The sequence below is a fragment of the Phalacrocorax aristotelis genome, chromosome 1 (assembly GCF_949628215.1).
Source record: "Phalacrocorax aristotelis chromosome 1, bGulAri2.1, whole genome shotgun sequence".
Taxonomy (NCBI): Eukaryota; Metazoa; Chordata; class Aves; order Suliformes; family Phalacrocoracidae; genus Phalacrocorax; species Phalacrocorax aristotelis.
In genome coordinates this window covers 15,587,047-15,612,360 of record NC_134276.1, presented here as the reverse complement: position 1 = coordinate 15,612,360, position 25,314 = coordinate 15,587,047, and the positions used below count along the sequence as shown (strand labels likewise).

The window sequence follows — 25,314 nt, the reverse complement described above, 5'->3', positions numbered from 1 at the left end:
GCATTTTGGGACTGTATGATTCCTCTGGGACAGCAAGCAGGCTGATCTCAAGTGGTTGGTTACAAAATGGAAGGTTCCACGCTGGCAGCTGGTTTGAAAGAAGTTTCATAAATTTTACTGTAGGCTAGAGACATATTCCAGTGAAGGGTAAAGATCAGCTCTTAATGCTTTGTGAGACAGATTCTGAATTTATTACAAGTCTTATTTGAAGGCTGGAGCATAGTTGTGCTGCTGCAGAAACACATTTTTCTTTCCTTCTTGTTCCAGGGAGGATTAATCTGCTAATGCCCTTTAGCTTTCCTCCAAGCTTCAGTTTAACTGTGTAGGCAACTGCACGGGAGGAGTTCAGCCAAGGTTCTTACCATTTTAACCACTCCTTCCTGAAATTTTGTCTCTTCTTCCTATTTCTGTGCATAGGAAGAGGAATAAAAACTGTTCATTCTCTCTTAATGTCATACATGTATAGTTATTAAAATCTTTTCAATCTTCTTACCTCTCCAAGACTGTACTGTTGATCACAACCCGCATCTTTTTAAGAGAGCATTAACTGATGCACTAGTGAAATTCTAATAACTCTTATATTGGAAAACTATAATGTGCCATGCAGTACTTTGGAACAAATTAAAAATTTTATTTTACTTTTTATTGAAGAACCAAAGCTGTTAAAAATTTCACAGGCAGTTGAATGTGCTCCTCAGGAAGAGGTCGGGTACAGGTTCTTCATGCCCTTTACCTATTAATTTTGAAAGAAAACACTGGATTAGAAAAATGGATTAAAATTTGGATTTAAAGCTGTATTAGCCCCCCTCTCCCAACTGCTTTCAAATCTCCTTGTAGCAAAAGCTATTTCCAGTGTATTCCAACTTCAGACAGGGATGGAGATGAGCCATGGTATTGAGACAAATTTGGAACATTGTCTGGCTGTACCAGTGTATTCTGACCACCCTTTAGACAGTCTGTCTCCCAGCGGTACGTTAGAAGCTGAAGTTTCATTTATTCAGCCAGATCACAATTTAAGTTCTCTAATGTGCATGAGGAGTTGAAAATCTGTTGGATGTTTATGAACTTTCCAAATAAACTTTCCAAATAATTTGCTTTTTGGTTAAAATGTCAGATCCAGTTTTTTTAAGATACAAAAATAGTGGATCTGAGTGTATGAAAACTGTAAATGCCTGCTATAATAGCTTTAACTAAGTTTCTGTGGACTACATTTAATCTTCTTTTTCAGGACAGTCCCTAGTCCCTTGCACTTTGACATTTTTCAGGGGTTAAAATCATTGTATTTGAATGATTGTCCCACTCTCAGTATTTCTGTTCCTAAGGATGGGCTACCACTGGGATCAAGAGACTGCTATTGTCCTCCCAGTAAACAATTTTTAGGGTAACACAAAGTATTACTTTAATATTTTTCAGTTTTTTATTTAGAATTTGCTTTTAGGACATATTCTAAAATTGCCTCCACAGCCAGTTCTAGTGCACCCCCCCCCCCCCCCCCAATGTAAATGCCTTCATTTTAATGGTAAAAACCTTTGTAAAAAGATGAAAACATCAATGAATACTTGTTTTTCTTTCAAGTAGCCCAGACTACTCGATACCAAATATATACCAATGCTCAAAAATAGCATATAAGAAAATCCGTCACAGTTTTATCACAATGAAAATATATATGTTTGATGTGTCATGTAAAGGTGATAAGCAGTAATTGCTCTCAGGATACAAGCAGTAGTATATAAAATCTACTGTGCAACTGAAATATCGTTTATTAAGTCCAGGCATCAAAGGAGTGATGTGTTGGCTGCTCTTTGTGCTGCAGACATTCCCAAATAGTTAGCTCAGGACTTCATAGCGTACAATTCTTTCCACAGAAATCTGAAACCCGTCAAAACGTTTGCATTTCTTCAAGTAAAAGATGAACTGCTTTAGGGTAACTTCACTGATTTGTCTTAATATTTTTTTAAGTTTAGGAGAGACTGTCATAAGTAACGTCAAGCCTTGTTCATCTAAGGTAAGATTTTCAATTACTCTGCTTAGATAAGATAACATAACCGAACGATTTCTCGGAAAAGTGACAGATGTTTTTAAAATGTAGATTGCTTTATTCAGGATAGATACGAAAATACAGAAGAACAGGTATTTTCAGATAGAGAAAAGAAACCACACTGAAGTTGTAGGAATTCACTATATTAGAACATTTTTGTTTTAATGTCCTTCATCACAGCTCAGTTGTTAGGCCGTATTTTTAATCTCATCTGCATGACTATAAATGCAGAGTAGCTGTTAGTTTTGGCAGAGTGACAGTTTTTGCTTGAATTGCTGAGGTCAGATTTAATTGCCTGTTTCATGTTGGCTTTTGTTAAAAATATTGATTAAAAATATTTGCTTGTCAGTATTTAATTGAACATCTGGTGAGTAACTGTGATAAAGCCCTGGAACAAACCATAGTTTCAGGTGATCTATTTTTAACTTTTCTAGAGTTTTTCTTCCTTTATTTTGTGCTTATTTCAAAATTAAAGGAACATATTCTTTTAGTTCTCTAGTATTTCTCTCCAGACGCAAAATGCAATTACATTAATAATTTGGAAAACTTTTCTTGATAAAATCTCTGTGTTAAAAGTTTTATGTGATTTTTAATTTCACTTTTTAAAAGCAAAAATAAGGAAAAAAATTGTTCAGTGCTTTGCCAGTGTAGTGCCAATACCAGAAAGAGAAACCTGTAGCAAGAAATGAGAACAATTAGATTGAAGATATAATCAAGTCTCAATAAGTTTTCTTTTTCATTAAAATCTTTAAGTTTCTAAGGGTCCTATTTACACTTGCAAATACAGTATATGAACATACTACAATGCTTTGCTGAGTTTATGGAATTAAAAAACCAAAGACTCAGATGAAAATGTGTTTCATAGTCTTTTTCCAATTACACATATTTCAGGAATTGCTTTTAGCATTTTTTTAAGTGATGAGTCAGAGGCATTCCCTTATGTCAAATGGCACCATGGAAATAAAATAGTAAATATGAAAATATTATTTTGAAAGAACATTTATAGGTGTAACTAATTTTACCAATGCTTTTATTATTTCAGATAACTGCATGCATATGAATAGTATCCCTTTATTCTTTCCTCTAGAAGAGCATTTAAAATATTTTTTTAACATTGAGTTTGTCTGCAGATCTGCTTGGGACTGCTTGTGTGTATAGATTAATAACTTGTGCAAGTACTTCCATGATCAGAGACTAAGTAACTAATTCAGGGACTTTCAAGAAAGTGTTTTGCTAATATGAGGTACATCCAAAAGCCTGCTTCTTTCCAGTGAAAATAACTTTGTTAGCACTTGAGATGTCTGTTGGGTGTGGTGATTCCTAAAATGTGAGCTTCTTAAATGCAAGATTTGCAAATTCTTGCCTCCAGTTCACAATGGTCACAGGTAGAATACTTTACCAGAAATGTTGGTGGTATTGTTGAAATTTATAGAGGTCATTTGTTACCTCTGACTCTTTCTTTCTCTTGTGAGGTATGGCTGAGCAGAAGACACCTAACAGGCCTTGGTCTCAGCTCTGTCAATTATCGCTTGACAAAGCTTTAAAAAAACAGGTTTTGAAGGAAGATCCATGGAGTAATCTACTTCATTTTGGCAGACTGAGATACTTCATATATGCTTTATGATCAATTTATTTCCCCCTCCATTGTTTGGTACAACAGGGCACAAGGAATGTTGGAGCTGTGGAGGAACCACTCAAGGCAGAAGAGAAAAATAAATCTGCAGATATTTCAAAACAAAAAGAACAATGCCTTGTACCATGTGATGTTCAAGCTAGAATTTTACGAGGGGAAAAACATTACATGTGCAGTATGTATTCATAAAGAATACTCTCAGCGACAAGCTATGCAATGCCATGCTATGCAATCCTCTGCTATGCTACGCTATGCTGTACTAATTTATTTTTTAATCTCCTTGAGCACATGTGAGAGTCTTTGACACTGCTGCCCAGGCTGAGTATTGTTCAGAAAATTTGGGGTGCCGTGTTTTTGGGGTGCAGCTGCTGTGACACAGTTAGAGTATAATCATGCCAATCTCTTTTCATAATCACTGGTGGGGACAGGCAAATCCAGGCTGCAGCCCAGCACATAAGTCTGTGTTACCCTCTGAATGTCAGCAGCTCTCCCTAACAGAAGAAGAGTAGGGTGTCTGTCCCTCATTTAAACATTGTGGTTAGGTGTGTGGGAGTTAGTTAAGTGGGAGGAAATGTATATTTCAGCTTGCCTTTCATAGATATCTATACAGGACATTCTCTGTTCACTGCCTTGACAAACTACACAGCAAATGATGTAATCAGCCTCAGAAAAATTTGTCAGAATTCTTGTCTTTCCCGTATGACTTTTAATATGTTTTATTAATTACCTGATGAGTTTATTTTTTGTATTTTTTATATTTTTGCCTATATTTAGGCAAAAAAAAAAAGAGGAGCATAAGTAAGTAGCAGAGTGAATGAGTAAATGTAGGACGCAGGAAACATTATGTATTTGGTTTTTATCATTTGTATTTGTATTTCTGTGGCATCCATTAACTGATTATCTGAGCTTCCCGAGGATGAGGTGAAATTCTTCAAATCTTAAGAAGATCCATTTCTTCCTAAGATGTCTTCACTGCAACCAGTGAGGCTGAGGTTCCTAGCATCTTTGGATTTAATCTGTGGTCTCTGTACTACTTAACCTTTAGGTACCTTAAGGTTAAACACCTTCAATATCCACTAGGTATCATAAATAAATATGTCATTATTCAGTCAAGAATATTTCTAGATTTATGATAACAAAGTGGATGAATGTATTTCTTTTAAAGGAAATTTGCAGAACTCTCTTGTTGAATATGCAAGAAGTACAAAAAAACTGGTAAGAAACATGATGGATGATCAACAGTCTTCTTTGGATTACCTTTCTAATCAGGTACTTTTTTCTTCATCAAACACATTTTTATTTAACACTATGGGTATTGTCTAACTGAGGAAAATTAAGCATTTATATTGCCATTAAAACCATAGCATTATTGTCCCTATCACCATTCCTTCTATCTCAGGTAACGTGTGAGTTCCATTTCTACGAGGAGGGATTGGCACCACCTGGTCCATTACTTAGTGGCATATATGGCAGTAGGGCAAGTGATGGACCACTCCTCCACATCAGTTTCTATCTGCAGTCCTATTTGTGTAGATTAAATAGTACATTATCATTAACTCTGACAGTAGTTTACAAACACTGTATGCTCCCTCAGTACAGATGAAAGGCCTTACAATGAAGGACTTTTCTTGTATTAAATGAAATTGTGCCTAAAAAAGATTTTGGATGCAAAAAGTAAAATATTGGACCAATTAATGTAATGAAAGTACAAATCACTAACACATCACAAAAATTAACTTCAGATTATATTCAGATTATATTCAGATTATAAGAGTCAAAAAGAACAACTTTAGAATGTAAAATTCCTCATTACAACCTATTTAAAGATCTTTTATTTGAATTTTTAGGTAAATGAACTCATGAACAGACTACTTCTTTTGAATGCAGAAGTTTTGAGAAAGCATTTGGATCCACTTCCTTACAAAGCAGTTCAATCTCATGGTATTTTTATAATTTTGTCTTGACCTCGTCCCTTTTTATCTTTGTATCTTGACAAAGAACTAATTAAAGCAAAAGTAAGCATTTATAACATCTACAGTATTTATTTTGTGTTACTATGCACATATGGATTCTGGAATGTCATCATAAAGACTGCTTTAAATTACTTGCAACTGATAATTCTGGGCATCCTCTTCATAAGCAGTCTGATGTTGCTAAATGGCACTTTCTTTTGTAATGAAATAAAGTGTGCTCAGCATTTGCAATACCCTTCTTCAAACGAGATGGAAGTCACTTGAACAGTGGACAGTTAACCTTTGTAGTGTCCACCCCAACTAAAGGAAACTACCTCTAAGCATCCTACCGGCCATCTTGAGTCCAACTGCTTGCTTGAGTGTGCTTAACACAAACCTGGCTTAACACTCGGAAGCAAAGGTGTTTTAACGTATACATTATGATATAAATGCTTTCACAAGTATAAATACAAATATTTGCAGGAAAAAGACATTCTTCCCCAGATAATATGTCTTTTTTAATTTATGTATCATACCAGTTAAGATTAGAAGGAACTTTATACAATATAATTTATGTTTCTTTCTGAGCTTAATGGAGTTCAGAGAACTTTCATTTCTAAGGTAAATTAATGACAAAACATGATTCTAAAGTTTGCATGACAAGAAAATGCTATTTGAGATCATTCATATGTTACCAAGAAAAATATTCTGTGCTTACGCTGCATTTGGTTGCTTTTAACATATTTTGCTAACAAACTTCATCAAATACTTTGTCCTCTAGGGTTGGATTGCACTGATATTAAAGATACTGTTGGTTCAGTTTCAAAAACTCCAACTGGTCTGTACATTATCCATCCAGAAGGATCAAATTATCCTTTTGAGGTAATAAATTTATCTCTCAGGATAGTCACAATTTGCTTGAGAATATGCACTTAGAATATATTTAATAGATTTAAAGGGTTTTCCTTGCCAACTTCTCAACAGATAAGTAAGATTTGCCATTGTCTGCCACGTGTCTGCCGTTACTATAATTTTAATGAGTTTCTCATTTTCAATAAAGAGATTTCATCTCTGTTGTAAGATCCCATCATCCATTTTCATATACAGTGAAAAATATACCAAAGAGGAAAACCCAAGATATTTTCCAGCACCCCTTTTTGACATTCAGAAGTGCTGTTCTTTTCTATTTTAGAGATGGAAAACTGAGGAGCCAAGTGACCAGTCCATTTGCCTCCTAAAATGTGACCTTTGGCTTTTTCATAGAATCATAGAATGGTTTAGGTTGTAAGGCACCTTTAGAGGTCATCTAGTCTAACCCACCTGCAGTGAGCAGGGACATCTTCTACTAGATCAGGTTGCTCAAGAGTCCCATCCAACCTGACCTTGAATGTTTCTAGGGACGGGGCACCTACTACCTCTCTGGGCAACCTGTTCCAGTGTTTCACTACCCTCATTGTAAGAAATTGTTTTCCTAATATCCAGTCTAAACCTACCCTCCTTGAGTTTAAAACCATCACCCCTTGTCCTGTCACAACAGGCCTTGCTAAAGAGGTTGCCCCCATCTTTCCTATAGTCCCCCTTTAAGTACTGAAAGGCTGCAATAAGGTCTCCCCACAGCCTTCTCTTGTCCAGGCTGAACAACCCCAACTCTCTCAGCCTGTCCTCATAGGAGAGGTGCTTCATCCTCTGATCATTTTTGTGGCCCTCCTCTGGACCCATTCCAACAGTTTCCTATCCTTCTTGTGCTGAGGGCTCCAGAGCTGGACATAGCACTGCAGGTTGAGTCTCACCAGAGCAGAGCAGGGGGGCAGAATCACCTCCCTCAACCTGCTGGCCACACTTCTTTTGATGCAGCCCAGGGTACGGTTAGCCTTCTGGGCTGCAAGTGCACATTGTTGGCTCATGTCCAGCTTTTCATCCACCAGTATCCCCAAGTGCTTTTTAGCAGGGCTGCTCTCAATCTCTTCGTCCCCCAGCCTGTATTGATACTGGGGGTTGCCCTGACCCAGGTGCAGGACCTTGTACTTGGTGTTGTTGAACCTTATGGAGCTCTCACAGGCCCACCTCTCCAGCTTGTCCAGGTCTCTCTGGATGACATCATGTACTTCTGGTGTGTCAACTGCACCACTTAGCTTGGTGTCATCTGCAAACTTGCTGAGGGTTTTGAACTATTCTGCTGGATAACTGTATACTGTTGCCTTGTCTTGAGAGGTGACTCCACTGATGCCTATAGCTTGGACCACAATATTGTATAGGCATCTGGATATAGGTGCAGATGTACATTTGTTTGAGGGGTAGGTGCTTAGCTGTTTTCTGAGCAGAATTATAACTCAGTCCTGAGGCAGATATGCATCTAAACTTTTAGTCTTCATATTCAGTTTGCAGGATATATATTCTTAAGACAAAGAAAAATGGATGAAATTCAGCATGAACTGCAGCAGTCATGCTTCCTATCACCATCTGCATTTTCTGTAACTGCTCGGCGTTATAGTGCTTATCTAGGAGAAGAGAGTTTTGGGTTAATTTCCTCAGGCTTAGGACATTCAGATCCATGCAAACACAAAGAATACTTTGTTTTGGCTGTTTATTTCCATTTCAGGCTGTTCTACTTAGGGAAGTCCTCATGCACAGTGGAAAGATAGATATGGCACTTTCAAACCTTTAATTTTTGCACTACATGCTGGGGTCATTAGTTTTTGGAGAAAAAATGTAGAGTTTAAGCCAGCTAATAAATAGCAAAATTTAATATCTAACTTTATAGTCTTCCTTTATATATAACAAAGGAAGGATGAATCCCTTTATCTCTAGCCAATTGGAACCCTACAAAATGCTACAAAAAAAATAAAAAGAGCTCAAACTGGTTATGAAAGGCTTCAGAACTATCCTGGGATCTCAGAAGAAAAAATGAACTTGGTCCTGCAGACCCCTGACAGAAAAACCTGTCATTCCTTTATATAACACAGCAAGCTCAGGGAAAAGATCTGTAACTCATCGGCAAGTTCCTTCCAGGAAAAAGAAAGGCCAAGACAGGTAGAAGTGTTCACAGAACAACCATATTTATAGTGTGAAGAAAATGGTGTCTGCCTCACCCCAGGGTGAACCATAGCACAAAATGCATCTGTTTCAGAATTTCTTCTGGACTGAAGGGGATTCCATTGAGGAAATATTCATACCTCATGCAAATTACTTCTCCTGAGAGATGATATGACTAATCTATGTGAGAAAAGTGATTTCTCACTTCACTTATAGCTTTTGGCAAATAAATCTGACATGATAAATTTCCTTTCACTTCAAAAGTATTTTTGACACTTTTCCACATTTAAAGTTACTGCCAGAATCTGAGAATCAGTTATGAGTGGAAAGGTTCCTTAAGGAGAACAAGAAGCTAAAGGATAAATCATAATAAGTTATTAAAAGCACAAGGTAACAATAAATAATGAGAAGAAACGCCTGCAATCATGAAATAAGTGTCTCATTTCTTGCCTGGTAGATGTTACAAAGAACTCAAAGGATAGTGCCAAAAGGTTCTCAGAGAAAAAATCTAAAATATGTGTGTTTCATAAAGAATGTTACTTTAAAGAAAACTGTTTAATGCAAATTATTCCATATGTTGAAGCATAAAAAGGGTACAAGAGAAATGAGAGATGAACAAAAATATCAAGACATTAAAATGTAAACAAGAAATTATAGTGCATTTTAAGGGGCTAATATCCAAGAGTTCTGGAAGTTCTGCAGACTAGCAAAATAAGAAAAATGCCATCAGGCAGAAAACTGTAGTAAGAAACTAAAAAACAGAAAACAAAGCCAGCATGAAACAGTTTATTTTAGTGAGGAACTTTTCAGTAATAAGCTTCCCTGAAACTAAACCAAAATGTCTTTAGAATCATTTGCGTAAGACACCAGATAAATGAAGAAAACTATTTTGATAAGTTGATCCTGTTCTCATGTTTTCCTGTTTGAAACCTCATATTTTCAAAAGTGAGTGTAGATTTTGATGCTTAACTCAGACTAATTGAAACCTGAATTCCAGGAGCTCTAAGAATATCAGATTCAATTGTAGTGGCAGGTACTCATCATCTTGAAAAATTAGTCCCAAATGGGCTTTTGTCTGAGCATTCAAACATGAGGCAACTAAAACCCATTTCACTTCTGGAAAATTGAAGCATGCTTACTTTCTGATACATTTTTCAATGAGTAAACTTAGATCAATGATATTTCTAAGGTGAGCTGTTTGGAATATTCCTCTTAGACACACTAAAGATAGAAGAAATATTCAGTACACGCACCCTCCTGCTCATTTAATTTAAATTGCACCTGGCACAGTCATTCCTGTCATACCTTGCATGATATGAGACATAGAACAAGCTGGATTAACTATGATAAGGCTTTAAGAAAGAAAACTGCATAATTTCCAGCATATAAGGGATTAAGAAACTACACAGCGATGGCTGGTTTTTGTGTATCTATCTCATATTTTTACGCATCTGGTGTATGTTTTGGTGCCATACCTAATTGGCTGATGGCTTTTCATGTAGAACCAAATCTGCTCCTTCTGAGAATTACCAATACTCTTACTCATTTATATTGGACTGAAGAACTGAAGATTGATGTTGTGACCAAGCAGGGTCCTCTTTGTATTTCTGATTCATATTGAGAGGAGTAGCCAAGCATGCAATCAGAACAGCAGATGAGGCAATGGGATTATTTTTAATTTAATTTAATCTGTATTTCTTTTTATTCCAGTTCCACCCTCCTTGGGTGACTGAAATAAGCATGTGATTCTCCAGGGAATAAAGCACATAATATTCTTTCATGCACATGGCCCTTACTATCATTCATTCAGTATTTCTGTTGCAAGGTGTGCTCAAAGTATCCAATGGCATTGACTTGAAGGTCCAAGGTTCCCCAAGTTGTATTGGATGACATTGCAGCTCTGTCCTGTTGCTTTCTCGTCGTTCAGAGAGATGTTGTTGTTAAGTCACAGAGGCTCTGAATATGACGTTGATGTGTTCCAGCCAAGGAATGAGTCTTTCGTTTCATGAAAATTATCTGTTTGGTACAGGCAATGGGGGTGCAACATACAAAGCCCAGACTGCTACAATTTTACTGAGGGTTAAACTGACTTCCACCTAGACTCTACTTTTATCAACTGGCTAAGATTGCAAATCTTTATTTTCTGAAACATGTTTCATTGTGTAAGTGCCCTGTAACATGAACAAAAAATTCCTACTTAACTTCATCACTTGTGCCTCTGCTTACTGTTGTGATTTACTGATAGCCAGCATTATATTCTGAACTTACTTTTGTTATCACAGTAGCTTAATGGCTCTATAGCTATAATCATTTTCCAGGTTAATTCTCCTGATATTAGTCATATTGGGAGACACTTACAAATGAGCGTCTGTTTTTAAACACTAGTTAAGTATAGTATTCCCTAGAACTACTTTGAGCAGCTTAGGTAGTACAGTGTCTAAATATGCAACATGCACCTTTCTACATTAGGATGCCCAGACTTTCTAATCCCTGTTATAACTGGTCAAGCTCTGGCACCGGGGGCGTACCCAAAAAATACTCAGAGTGACCTGGATACATTCCACTTAACTTTAGGCACTTAGCTGAAATCCCTAGAGAGCAGCCAAGGCTCTAGGGGCCCTTTCTGTAGGCAGTGGAGGTGACTGACATCTGTAGAAGATGATTCAGATCTTGATTTCCCAGAGCCATACTACGAACGCATATTTCTGTGTATAAGGGGGATTACAGGGGAGACAAGGACAATAAGATGCCTAACTTAGGGAACTCAATTACGTGTCTAAAGTTAAATGGGCTGGGGAGAAAGTGTGCCACAGAATGTGATATTCCATAGCAGAGCAGAGGGCAGCTGGACCACTGCCATTTGACATGCTGTTGGGCACAAATTTTAGAAAAGACTCATAAAGACTCATAAATTTGAGACTTGATCTTATGTGTTCAGTGGGACTGCTCAGTCACAGGCTGTTAAGTGTTCACATTGGGACTTCCCTGGATTGGGTCCCTTTCTTATGTAGAGTTTTTTGCTCCTCCAGCACAAATAATTATATACGGGGCTACTGCTATCACTTTTTTCCATTTCCTCACCTTTATTAAGGGCTCTTCATTTCCCAGGCATCACAAACACAGTATTTCTGGGGAAGAAGGTATGACGGTGAGGGAGAACACATAAGAAGTTGTATCTATTTTGCTTTGCTGAAATAAAGGTATATTCAGTGTTAGTGCCTGTATCTGTAATAGTTTGCATGATTAATACGTAACATTGCATGTTGCTTCCACTTCATGCTATTATTAATACACAGTAACATTTACCAAAACTTATTATATGTGATATGAGCAGACATTTGCACACAACAGTTTCTACTGCTTGAGGAAATATCCCAATCAAGCAGTCCAACAAGAACATATGAGAAAATACTGCAGCTTCATTTTTTATTTTCTTTGAGCTTTTTGTTAAGACATTTGAAAGGAATGTTGCATAGCAAAACTCTGAATAGTCCACCTTTATTTAATGAAAATGTTTTCTTCATAACAGCTGCTTCAAGAATGCTTAATTATATCTATGTCTATTTTAGGTTTTGTGTGACATGGATTTTCAAGGAGGTGGATGGACTGTGGTTCAGAAAAGAACTGATGGAATAACTCCATTTCAGAGAACATGGTCTGAATATCTGGATGGATTTGGTGACCTTTCTGGTATTAATTTTAAATACTCTGAAGCAGTTTGGACCCAATGTTTCTGCTGTCTTTAGGAGAGCTACATTCCACTACATTGTATGGGATTTTCAGTAGTATAGAGAGTAAAGTTCATGTTTCTTAAAAGTCTTATTTATAGTTAAGAGGGTTTTTTCATCAAATCTGTTGTGTGATCTCCTCAATAACAGCTATCACCCTACTAGAGTCTTCAGCCATTGCCCATCCTCAGTCTCACAAGAAGTGTTAAAATGTTGTGATATTTTCTTCCTGAGACAATGTATAAATTGTGTTTCCCCTTTTTCAGATCTAAAAGAAAGAAAGCCTTAGTTGGTTTTAATCACATTTGTGAAATATTTCCTTAAAGTAGAGAAAAAACAGTAATATTCCACCATAAGGCATGCAAAGTTAGAAATGGGATGGAAATATTTCAGTAGCTAATACTAACACAACTGTGATATTACTTTTTTACTGACACCTTTCATCCAGCAAGTCTAAAATGAGTTGCTTTTCCAGGAGTTTATCTGGGATTGCAATGGAAGCACATGACTTTTCAACTATACAGGAAAGTGCAGCTCATATGGGGCGTGCTTTCATGGAAAAAAGTGTGATTTACAGAGGCAGCAAATCTTGAGAATAGGGTTTGAGTTTTATTGCAGTTCATAGAATGCTAACATTTATCGTTTCTCAGTATCGCCCTTAGGAATGCTACTGAAATCTGTTTAATCAAGTGGATCTTTAGTACATCCAGTTTTTGTGGTCTTCTAAAGTATATTGAAGATGAACACTTGGAAGTTATCACATGGACAATTTTCTAAAAATGTCACAGTGAAAAAAGATGATGTGCACATGGGAATTCTTTCCATGGATTTCCCAATGAAATAGGAAGATTACTTTGTAACTTCATTAGTCTTTCAAAGACATCAGGCAACTTTTACTACACTTGGTTCAGGAAGGAAATTACAAAAACTAAAGGAATAAATTTTTTTCTTTTACACTTTCTGTTTCTAGAAGTTTATTGACTATATATTTCTGTTTTAGGGGAATTTTGGCTTGGACTGAGGAAGATTTTTCACATAGTAAATCAAAAAGCCACTAGTTTCAGTCTTTATGTGGATTTGGAATCAGAAAATGATAAGCATGCCTATGCATCATATGATGGATTTTGGATAGGGGATGAAGCCTGTTCTTTTAAGATCCATTTGGGGCATTATTCAGGAAATGCTGGTAAGAACCTCCTTCTTCAAAGTATTTAAAGATAGCTGCTCCCTTTCTTAATGTGAAAAAAATGCATTCAAAAGAGTAATACTTAACTAAGATAACTTAAAAAAATTCTTTTTTCCCTAATCTCTTTTTCCTCTATTTGGTGCACAGTGAACACTTATGCAATTAAATGGTTAATGATGTAGCGATTGGTTATGCCAACATCAATTTTACATAGTAAGAAATAATTTTATTCTATTGCTTCAAGGTCTTTAATGGAATAATTGAATAAACACTCCTTTACTAAAGAAGTAAGACTTTCTTTAGTTGGACTTGATGATCCTAGAGGTCTTTTCCAACCTTAATAATTCTATGATTCTATGAGTCTAAACTGAATAAAGAAAATAAAAGGAACTTTAATGGTGGATTTAATTTAGTGGATTCCAGTCCACCAAATACAGAGGGAATTTTGTGTGTGCTTGTGTATATCTATCTAATGGACCGGTTCTTTAGATGTCCATTATCTCATCCCACATTTGCTGATGTTAGTGGAAGTCTTCCTGACGTTGCTTTGGTTAGTTCAGAAGTGCCCAGACAGTGGCATACAAAGGACAGAGGAAAAAACCAAATGGAACAAATTAGGCCTACAGTATATAACAGTTACTGGCTGATATATAGACACAAATTAATTTACAATTCCTGACCTCCCTTAATATCATAGCTGTACCAAATGTGCAAAGATTTGTGTTAAGTATTGCACCTGTCTTGCTGATTTTTTTCTAATTGTTTTTGCTTCGTATTTACTAATATGCAAGAATGTTTCTTATTACCAGCATAATAGTTATTCTCTAAATGTGCTGGTGTTTTACTGTACCTGTATTTGTAAGAAACATTATTCTTTTAGTAAGACAACTGAACCAGTAATCGCTGACCTTTGTGTTTTAACAACTCCATTTTATCTCATGACTCGCTCTGGGGCTTTGGGCACATCGCTGGAAGATCTGAAGATAACAACTCTTTTCCTCTCTTTTATCTTTTCTTCCACTGTCTTTGAGGGCAGAAGCCTTTACCTTCATAGCTGGTGTGCATCACTAAAAGCAACAACAATATAAAGATGTTTCACTGAATTTCAACTTGTTCCATACTTCTCAGCATTTTATACTTTTTCTTTCCTATGTCTTTAACGCATTGCCAGTTCATTATTTGGTGCTCTTGAACCGCTTTTGAAGAAATCTATTTTTCTAATAAATTCAGAGGAAAAAGTTTGCGAGGTATGCAACAAGTAAGAAATGTTTTTCCATTAATAAATCTTTATCCTTCTGTTTCATCTGTTGTACTTAGGTGATGCATTTAGAGGGTATAGAAAAGAAGATAACCAGAATTCAATGCCTTTCAGCACCTTTGATGTTGATAATGATGGATGCAGGCCAGTGTGCACTATTAAAGAACAGCCTGTAAAGAGCTGCAGTAACTTCAGTGATAACACTGGATGGTGGTTCAACCAGTGTGGCCTTGCAAATCTTAATGGTGTTCATCGCTACACAGGTAGATTTCTTGCAACTGGGATTCACTGGGATACATGGACAATGAACAATAAACCAGTCAAAATTAAATCAGTTTCAATGAAAATTCGGAGAACCTATAGTCCATATTTCCATTAATCTATGAAAATAGAAATAGATCTTTTCTTGTAGTTATGTGGGATAATGTATTACTGCATCATAAATACCTTTCATTTTCACTTGAATGGTTCAGTCTTAAAACTTTATTAGATATTTCCATAATGCAGTTGCTCATTTTTATTATGAAATGTCAGCATTTGTAGTGTTCCCGCTTGAGTAAGAAGGTCCTAAGAAGAATACGGTTTTGAGTAAACGGATGAAACTTAGTGTTTGTCAGCTTTTATTCAACTGCCTCTTATGCAATCTCAAAGCCAGCAGAAAAAATATAAAAAGGAGTGTAATGCTGACTTTTTAATGTGTTTTTTGTATGCTCTCCATATATCTGAATTGCCAAGAGATTTCAGCAAATTTTCTTTTAAGAAGCCATATAGCTGCCATTTCCATCATTATATTTTGGAAAAATACCTTTTCTTCATCTTAGTTTGATTTTCCAGAATCAGTTCTTCTTTCTATATTCCTTATCAGGCAAGATAATACTGACTTATTTCAACACGTGTAAGTTTCTGTATACTCTCAGGGCCTGATTTTTATACAAGTAAGGTAGATACTGACATGCAAGAACTATGGTCTATTTTGTATTTTATTTTCACAGTCAATGTGTTTCATAGTCAGATTTTTACTCTACCATCGTCTATTTCACAATTCACTACAAATGAACACTTTTTTTTTTTTTTCAAATAAAATGTCTAACATTTCATACAAACTTTGGAGTTTTAAGTTTTGTATATATGGGCCTGATCTTATATTTTTAATTTGTATTGGCATTCACTTTGTGAACAATCATGTGGTAATGAACAAAACCAATTTGAGTTGTATAAGTACTTTTTAAATTAAGTAGTGTGAATTGTTTGAATTTCTGTCAGTAAAAAATACAACAATATCAATAAAAATGCAAGTATTGTCAGTACAGCAGTGTTTCTGGAACCTAGCATCTGTTCTGCGGCAACTAGGCATGGTATTTGTCGTCTCTGCTTCAGTTTCGGTACATCAACTCTGTAATAACATGTAGAATGAAATCAGTTAAAAACTCTATGGGTTTCCTCTTTGCTGTCTCACACTTAGACCAAACAATAATACAGTGAACAGAGATTTTTAATTAACAGAAACCATCAGCAGTTCAGAACCACCATGTTTTAGAACTTCTTTCCAAAGATATATGTAGCTATTGAAGGAAATGAAGCTTGTGATAGGGTATGTATACTGTTACAAGATTAACGGAGAGAAAAATTTCCTCTTTTCTTCTGTGCAACTAGTCCTCAACAACTGGAGGTGAAAAGTTGCTAAAAGCAGAAGGTTTCTCTCTGCTAGAGAGCTACCACAGGCCCTGTAGAGGGGCTGTGAGAGAGGGCTAGCTCATGCTCTTGGGGGAGACCGAATTCTCTGATTTTGTTGTCAGACCCTTTAGTCTTTGGAATTAGAGGTGGAGAGGTAGTATAAACACCCTCTTTAGCCCTGCCCCTTCCAGGCTTTTTAGGCACACAATCCCTTTCTAATAGCAACATGGACCCAGAAGACCTGTAAAGGTAGATACTAAAATGAAAGAACTTCTGCACTAAGATTAACAAGCATTAGAGCAGTATGTGATTGTTTAAACAGTATTAATTCTGGCTGCAGGGCTGGATGCTGACACTGTATTAGGGCTACTAAGTCAGAAAGAGCCCCCAGGCTCTGGAGAATGCCAGTGGCTAAATTTCATAGAAATTTAAAGGCTTTGACAGTGGGACCTCTCCTCTGACAAACAGATCCGAGCCTGTGAGCAGAAAGGAAGAGTCTAAGTAGGGAATCTGCTGAGCATATAGCTAGAGTCTACTGACACCTTGAGGCTCGTTTTGGCTTTATTAGAATCCCTGCTTAAAAATGAAGGTGGAAGGTGAAGAGTGTAGATCTGTACTGGCAGACGTTACCACATTTAATCACCAGGTTTGATTTCTGCTTTGTTAGCATTGGTTAGATCAGCTGGTGGTAACAAATCAGAGAGGAGATGGGCCTGAAAGATAACTAAAGCTTGAAGGATTGAATTATTTCAGATAGACATTGGATCTTAAAGTCAAGTGAAATTGTAAATCTGTACAAAAAATGAAGTGAATTCTCAGTATCAGTACTGGGGAGACATGGGAATATTTACTGTTCCTTGGAAGATAAAAACATTCCCAAGATTATTTGCAGAGGCTGCTTTGAACTCAATACATATGCTTTAGTACCATTAAGTACTGTTCTGCTAGCAAGGTCACAGGTAGACACTGTGTTCTCTGTGGCTTAGAGTTCCTTCCCTTTGTCGATAAATTGAATTCATCTTGCCTCAGGCTTGACTTGTCTTAGTTGTGCTGTGAGAGCTGGATCTGCAGTGTAAACTGCAAACAGGATGAAGTCCAAATTGCAAATACTAGTCAGATTTTCACTCCTTTAAATCATTCAGGTATGCTTGTTCACTATAGTGTTCTTAAGCAGAAGATGGACAATGCTTTATTCCTTTTTCAGATTAGAAACCATATATGGAAAGAGATTGTCATGAATCTGTCCTCTTGTATTTGCTGTATTATCCACCAGTCATGATCACACTTAGTGGTTCTGTGGCACCAAAACAAGTAATTAGATAATAATTAATCTCATTTAATCATTTTACTTCCTTTCATGGAGTCTAGCAGCTGAGAGGATCTGAATAAGGTTTCTATGAAAAGCTTTTGAGCATGGGAATCTCATAGTTTATCATAATTTGAGTGTGCTGAAATGTGAGTATTGATATAGTCTGTTTCTGTTTTAAAATTTAGTGTATGCTTAGAAAAGCAGAGTGCAAGATTAGCTGGCAGCTTGCCTGGTGCAAATCTGAAATGCAGCAACGACAATAGAACACTTTGCATGTGATAGATGGCTACTGTCTTCAAAGGTTCATTCCATTTCCTCTCTAAGAATAAAACAACTGTGAAAGCAAATAATTTTTTAGTTAAACACAGAAAATTTGCAGGGACATTAAACTGATTCCAGGGGCCTGTGTTCCATATTTACAGCCGATGGTTCCCAATCACCATACATAAAATTTTTGTGGCCATATATTTAGGACCAGTAATCAGCCGGTTATTGCCCAAATAGTCCTGTTTCAACAAAATAAAAAGGAACACAAGGGTGTAGCATATTAAGAGAAACTGATTGAGTGTTCCAAATAAAAAGTAGCTTGGTTAAACTACACTTAATATCTATTCCAGGAATGATACTCCAGACTATGAGAAATTGTCTTTAAAGGACATGTAATCTCTGATGTTATGAAACTGCTTTTCTTTCTTTTGTTTTCTTCTTCCAAGAGTGTGTCTTCAATTTCTAAATCTCAGTTTGGTGAACTCAAATGTTTTGACCAGTTTATGATGCTACAGGAATATAAATAAATGACAACATGGTTTCCATAGCCTGAGTACTACTGACGTGGCAGTGCAGGGTTCAGTGTATTAGACATCTGGAAATAACAAAACAGTACAACCAAAGGCATTTGACTTTCCACTTGGAAAATCCTTAATTGGGCTGTAAAAGATCCTCTGAACTACTTAGATTACTTCTTTTCTTTTATTCCCCCCCCCCGTAAATACTGGCATGTATTTAAAACTTTATAATCAGCCATGTTTCATTAACATGAAAAAACATCTTGGTTTTATTACTGGTCTCTGTTATGGAACATATTTATGAAAAAATACTCTAACTACATTGTATCAATGCTTCACTACAAAATACAGAGGATGTTTGTGTACATTGTACAGTACTTCAAGTCGCACGTAGGAAACTTGGTTTCACACCTTGACTCTAAATTTTAGTTGGTCGCATGCAACAGTTTCCATAAGTCTTCCCAATCCTTTAAGGATCACTAATGTAATGCACAATTAACATGCAATTATTTAAAATACCATCTCAAGAACTCTTGCTTGAAATCTGTTACGGGTACATTGTGCAAATGTTGGCAGCACGATCATTGGTATGAAGATGCCGCAACCTGAAAAGCATGATACCAAGAAATTCCGATGCATGCCTCTCGTGGGTTAAAGCAGAGTGCGCTACTGCACTGCCAATACATGATGTGATAATAAAGTACAAAGCTCTATGAGGAAGTTTCTGAGAGTGAAGGAGTATCTGCTTTTCCTCCTCCCCATCCGATACATAAAATATAAAATACTAGAACACTAAATGCAATAACACAGTAAAGTTCCCTTTAGCCTCACCCTAATCTCTGTAGTTTCCCTTGAACAGAACCTGAAGTAGTTTAAATGGAAATATTAGCTTGTTGGGATGCAGAGCTCAACATGAACTCACATTGTAGTGACCAAAGAAGGAAGAATGAAAGGTGAGATGAGATTGGGCCTATAGTTTAACTTGTACATGACTGCCTTTTGAAGACAAGAAAGAAGTAATGGCAGATGATTAAAATTCAACATCTCCCCACTGCTGCTTGTTTTGAATGTCCAAGCCCACTATTCTTTTCATGAAGGTTGTAACCATCAGCTACATGTAGTTCATCATGTAAATGCCCACAGCTTCACATGGAAACGCCGTTCAGTGACTGGTCTGTGTTGAGCTGGTTAGTTTTCTGACTTAAAGCCCATAGGTAGTCTAATCAGGATGGGCTCTCATTCTTCCTGACCAAGGCTGCTGCATGATCCAGTAAAACATAGACAGTCCTGACTTGTCGTGATCTTCAGAGCAAATTGTGATCCTGTTTCGTATAAGTCATCCAGAAACATCAGTCCCAACAGCTACTGCCTTTTATCAGCCTTTAACAGAAACCGAAAAAGGTACCAGAAGCTACTTGTGACTCATGTGACCAGACAACCTTGGTGGGTCTGTTTAAGGGACCAGACTCCATTCAGGCTTACATAAAGCCAGTGTAAGAACTGGTGTTACCTATATTTTGATGCTTTAACATGTATTTTCTGGGGACTTTCACTATAGCCTTTATTCTCTCTCATCTGTTGTAGCTATTCTAGTTACATTTTGTCATGGTGCATGTAAAGAATGTGGAGACAGAGGTAATCATATATGGGGCTATAAAACAACATAAAGTTCATAGATGACCTCCAGAGCTCATCTAGTCTAGCTCCCTACTAACAGCACATCTAATTAGATCAGGTTGCTCAGGGACTCTTCTATTTGAGTCTTGAACACCTTCAAATATGAAGATCCAACAACCTCTCTGGGCAACATGTTGCAGTACTTGACCATTCTCATGGTGATATTTTTCCCCTTATATGATTGGAATTTCCCACATTCAGTCTTGTGTCTGCTACCTATTGTTCTATACTGATGGCCTCTGATTTTTTGTGTATATCTGAAGTGGGTTAAGTGATCCCTAACTCTCCCTTCCTCTAGTGCAGGTCCTGCTTTACTCCCAGACTACTCTAGTCAGCTTAGGGGACTAGGGGAGCCAAAGGACAAGCCTTACCAGTGAAAATTGAGGCAAAAAAAACATTGAGTACCTTGTCTTTTCTCTTGTCTCCGGTCATGAGGTCCCCACCCTCTTGAGCAATGGGCCCACATGCTCCTTACCTTTTCTTTTGCTGCCAATGTAATCATAAACCCTTCTTCGTTGCCCTTCACCTCCCTTGCTAGTTTCACCTCTGGCTGAGCTTTGGCTTTGCAAACTCTACTCCGACGTGCAGGCAGAATCTCTGTGTTCCTCTCAAATAGTCTGTTGCTGCTCCCACCTTCTGGGTCCTTCTTTGTGTCCAAGCTCAGTCAGAAGCTCCATGTTCATCCATGCTGGCCTTCTGCCATGCTTGCTCGACTTCCTGTTCTTTGGAATGGATAAGCAGATGTATGGATTTTGGGGTGTTTACCTAGATTCTAAAGCTCGCCAATGATCATCTTTCTTATTGTGTGGGGTTTTTTTATAGCAATCATTACAACAGAGCAGGGACCAGGGCCTGAGGGCATTACTACATTTCACCTACAAGAAATCTACTTTTCTAAGAATTTATTACTCCCCTTTCTGGAGCAAAATCTGGCTTTGCATAGTATATCCTAAATCTTTAATTAACACAACCCCCAGGTTCATTACAGTGTAATTATCTGTTACAGAAGTGGTGACATCATCCCAGTTACAGAACACCAGTTCAACAGCAAATAATAACATAATTTTTCTTTATAAAGTCAAGTTTTTGCAACAAGTCTCTAATGCATAGGGAAATACATGTGAGCTCTTCCTGTCACAATAGTAAATTGAATTACTTTGCCAGGAATGAAACAGGAGGATAGGATTGTTCTCTTCAAACTTAAAATAAAAAATCCTGAGAACTTCTTCACATAATTTTGTTTTTCCCTACTTCCAAAGTTGAAAGGTGACTGAAAAGTAATGTGACAATGGAAAAAAAATAAGCCTTTAGCATACAAAATACACGCCCTCTAGAAGTTAGGTTCTTCAAATAAGTATTAAAATTGCAGTGTGGTGATTTTTTTTCTGAATCTCTGCCTAAACTAGGAACTTAAGGAAGGATCCTGTGTCGACAGCGTAGGCCCAGATGCACTTGCAATTCAGCTGCCTAGTCCTGAGCAATGACGATGACACTTTTTTTGGGGGTACTGTTTAAACTTCCGATAAAATCAATGGAGAGATGACAGAGTTATAGAATCACTGAGGTTGGAAGGGAACTCTTGAGATCATGTACTCAAGCAGAGTCACCAACAGCAGGTTGTCCAGGACCATTCTGAATATCTCCACCAATGGAGACTCCACAGCCTCTCTGGGCAACCTACTCCAGTGTTCAACCACCATCACAGTAAAAAAGTGTTTTCCTCTTTCCAGAGATCCACCTTTTGTAGTCCTCTGGAGAAAGTTCCAATGTTTTATTCCCTTCATTGACTATACAGTAAAAAAGAAGACATTTTAGTGCCCTCTTTCATGTGGGATCCTAACTCCTTCCCTTTTGTGAGGATATGTTCGGGTTTTTTATATAAAAAAGATAATAGCAGTGGAAATTCTCCCTGTTTACATAATAGCTTACAATGCCAGGAAGCAGGAATTTCGATCAACTTGAAGCTTAGGGTTCATTTCAGGTTACCTGTATGTAGGAGGTTATTTTGGCTATAAGCTCTAGGGCAACCTCTTTTTGGAACTGGCCACTCAACAGTCAGGAAAGCAAGAGTCAAGGGACGAGGTAGCGATTGCTTTCAGTAACAAACTAGTCTAGTAGATAAGACATGGTTCTGCTGGACTTCTGGCTGAAGACTGCCTAAAACTAGATGTCCCATTTAATGCGTGGCAGCTCTAACCACTGATCTGTTAGGCAGAAGATAGTTGTCATCACAGTAAGCCATGTCATGACAAAAATGCTTCAATGAATCTTTAAAAAAAAGGGTAGGAAACACTACTCTCTGAGCTGGCACTACAACACAGCTGGATTTTGAGAAATACAGTTCCAAACCACAACAGGTGATTTCACTCCCAGTAATAGACAAAATTAGGTTTTGTAACACCATATATTAAACTAAAAGCAAAGAGAGTGGACTCAAACTATGTGTTCCCTACAGAGAAAAATGGCTTTTGATGGTAAGGCAGGTGTATTACTGGACTAAATCTAGTAATGATTCAGTAATCATACCACTGTTCAAACTTAAGGGGAGATTTATATGCATAAAAAGTTATAGCCTGCAACATTCCTATGATCGTAATTGGAATGTCACACAAGTAAGGTGATAAAGGAGTGAGAGGCCTAATTACGGCATTCCCATAGATGAAAAATATTCTAGAGTAAAGCTGACACCGGGAGAATTAAAAATATACTTGTGTTAGAATATGTGGAAAAAAAATTAAGAGAATATTGCCAATTTGCCAGTCTTCCCTGCTTAGAGATGCTTCTGAACCTTGAAGAGGCTCCAGGGCATAAAGGAGAAAGTTCAAATTTATATCACTTCAGCAGACATTTAGAAAACAACCGTGCAGAGGCCCTGCACCTCTGTAACAGGCCCTGACAAACTGCTTCCAGCTCCTCTGGAGTAAATGAGATTGACCTGATGAAGAAGATGGGAATGAATGCTCTCTGCTAGTGTTTTGCTGGTTGAGTCAAGATGTGAGTACCGTGAAAAAACTAACCTAGGTGCTGTGGAATACTTTGACATGATTTTTGAGAAATCAGGCTGATTTTCTGTTGAGTCTGCAGTTCATAATATTTAATGTACAACACAGTCCCAGACGAGTATATTTTGAAAGATAGTTAATATCTGCTTTGGACTTGCCAGGTGCTGCAAAATAGACATCAAAACTTCCTTACCCACTGCAACCTTTCTCGGTGCTGAATGCCAGCTTTACACAGTGGCTTTATTCTTCTATTGATCAGAGAAGACCCTTCCACCCCAGCCTGCACAGGTCTCTTTCAGTCAAGCCACAGAATGTGGTGATTTCGCTACTTCGGTCTCTCCCCTTCGCATTTCATAATAAATTGTTCAGTGTGCACACTTACTCTTGCCACACTGCCATGGTTTTAGCTGCGATATTGATCTGCCACATGTTCCAATCTATAAACACAGGCTGCGCTTCATTTTGCAGCTCATTGTGAAATAAGTTAAAATTGAGGAAAGAAAGGCATCCTTGGCTTTCAGCGGATGCAGGTTTTACTGACATGTTCTATATTCATCGACCAGAAGTTACAACATGCTCTAATAAATACTTCTTATACGGAACAGAGCAAACGACACTTTACTGTCCAGTATTATATAAAGATATAACTCATGTAAAGAAGTGAATAGTCCTTTCATTAAAGAAAGCTATTTTGCTCCATGATTTCAAATTTTAGCTTTCCATGTGCAAGTGTATGTGTAGAAATCACACGAGCTGACATGCAAGGTGTGTATTTCTAACGCAGTTCTCAGTGAGAGAGAAGTCTGGTTAGACCAGTATCAAATGGGCTTGAAAGCATTTCTTTTCCATGTGCTTTCCTCCATTGCCTCAGCTTTTCCCTACCCTCATATGGTCTGACAGCTCTGGCTTTTATTATTGCAGAAGCCTGTCCTTGGCACGTGGCTTGCAGACAAGACCGTGGAACAAAAACAAGCCCTCAGAAGCAAATACCAGGCTCAGCTTTGAGCCCAGCAAAGCTTTGTTATAAAAAGCATTCAAAACTTTAGCGACTTTTTCCAGGTGCGCCTCTTTCTTCAGTCAACCACGGAGGACGGGCAAGTGCCCACATTCCACTCCATTTCCAGCCCCAGGAGTGTGAGGGGAGGGAAGGCCCGCCGGGGTTTAACCCAGCGGCTTCAGGTCTTAGTCAAAAGCGGCGGGATGGCCCGGCTCGGGCGGCGGCGGGGCTGCGCGGGGCCGCCCGCCAAAGGGCCGCCGGCTCTCCCGCCGCGCCGGCCGGCCCCCAGGGATGATTCCCGCCACGGCGGGGACCGCCGGCAGGCCCGGGGCGCCCGGCGGGGCCCGTGGGGAGCGCGCCGGCTGCACCCACGCCGTGGTAACCCGCGTGCCGCGGGGCGGCCGCCAGGGGGCGCCAAAGGGCCGGGCGCGGCGGCGGCGGCGGCAACGGGAGGCCCGGGGGGGGTCGGGGGGTCGGAGGGAGGGCGGCGGCACCGGGGGGGCGGCCCCGGCGGGAGGGAGGGAGGGAGGGAGGAGGCCCCGCTGCCGCCTCCTGCTGCGGGCGGCCGGTCCCCGCGGTGCTGCCATCTCCTGGGAAGGCGGCGGCCCTCCGAGAGGGGCTCCCTCGGGGGGAAGGGGAGGAGTTGTACGTCCCGGCCTCCCTCGCTCTGCTTTCCCAGAATGATTTTATTTTATTTTATTTTATTTTATTTTATTTTATTTTATTTTATTTTATTTTATTTTATTTTATTTTATTTTATTTTTTTTTTTTTAACCCTACCTGTATTTGGCACACAGTATCCTCCAGCCTTGATGTCACTTGTTACCTACCTGCATTGCATCAGCCCAGGATGCCTGGTGGCAGGATATAGTGCGGGCACCGAACATTAAGCAGTAAAATAGAAGGTACAAGAGCAGTCGCACAGGACATTTCCAGGGTGTTCAAGCTGTGGTAACCAAAGTCACGGAGGCACCTTCACAGCGTCCATCTACAGGGTGCGACGGAGGCAGCTGTACTGTCCCCGGCTTCTGGGCGGGGTGAC

At 38.3% G+C, this 25,314-nt stretch overlaps 1 protein-coding gene across 1 annotated transcript; it reads left to right on the top strand.

Moving 5' to 3' along the window:
* The first annotated feature begins 600 nt into the window (after positions 1 to 600).
* On the top strand, positions 601 to 16,139 carry ANGPTL5 (angiopoietin like 5). Its single transcript, XM_075081877.1, has 8 exons — positions 601 to 2,005; positions 3,699 to 3,846; positions 4,837 to 4,940; positions 5,519 to 5,612; positions 6,405 to 6,505; positions 12,226 to 12,346; positions 13,385 to 13,570; positions 14,888 to 16,139. Exons 1-8 carry the CDS (start codon positions 1,910 to 1,912, stop codon positions 15,205 to 15,207), a joined length of 1,170 nt encoding a protein of 389 aa, XP_074937978.1. The 5' UTR covers positions 601 to 1,909; the 3' UTR covers positions 15,208 to 16,139.
* The last annotated feature ends 9,175 nt before the right edge of the window (positions 16,140 to 25,314 follow it).

Bases quoted from the DNA above. Each gene is read 5' to 3' on its own strand.
- ANGPTL5 (XM_075081877.1), top strand. From the start codon at position 1,910: ATGAACTGCTTTAGGGTAACTTCACTGATTTGTCTTAATATTTTTTTA. The intron at 6,506-12,225 runs GTAATAAATTTA...TGTCTATTTTAG, and splicing joins GATCAAATTATCCTTTTGAG to GTTTTGTGTGACATGGATTT. The intron at 12,347-13,384 runs GTATTAATTTTA...TTTCTGTTTTAG, and splicing joins TGGATTTGGTGACCTTTCTG to GGGAATTTTGGCTTGGACTG.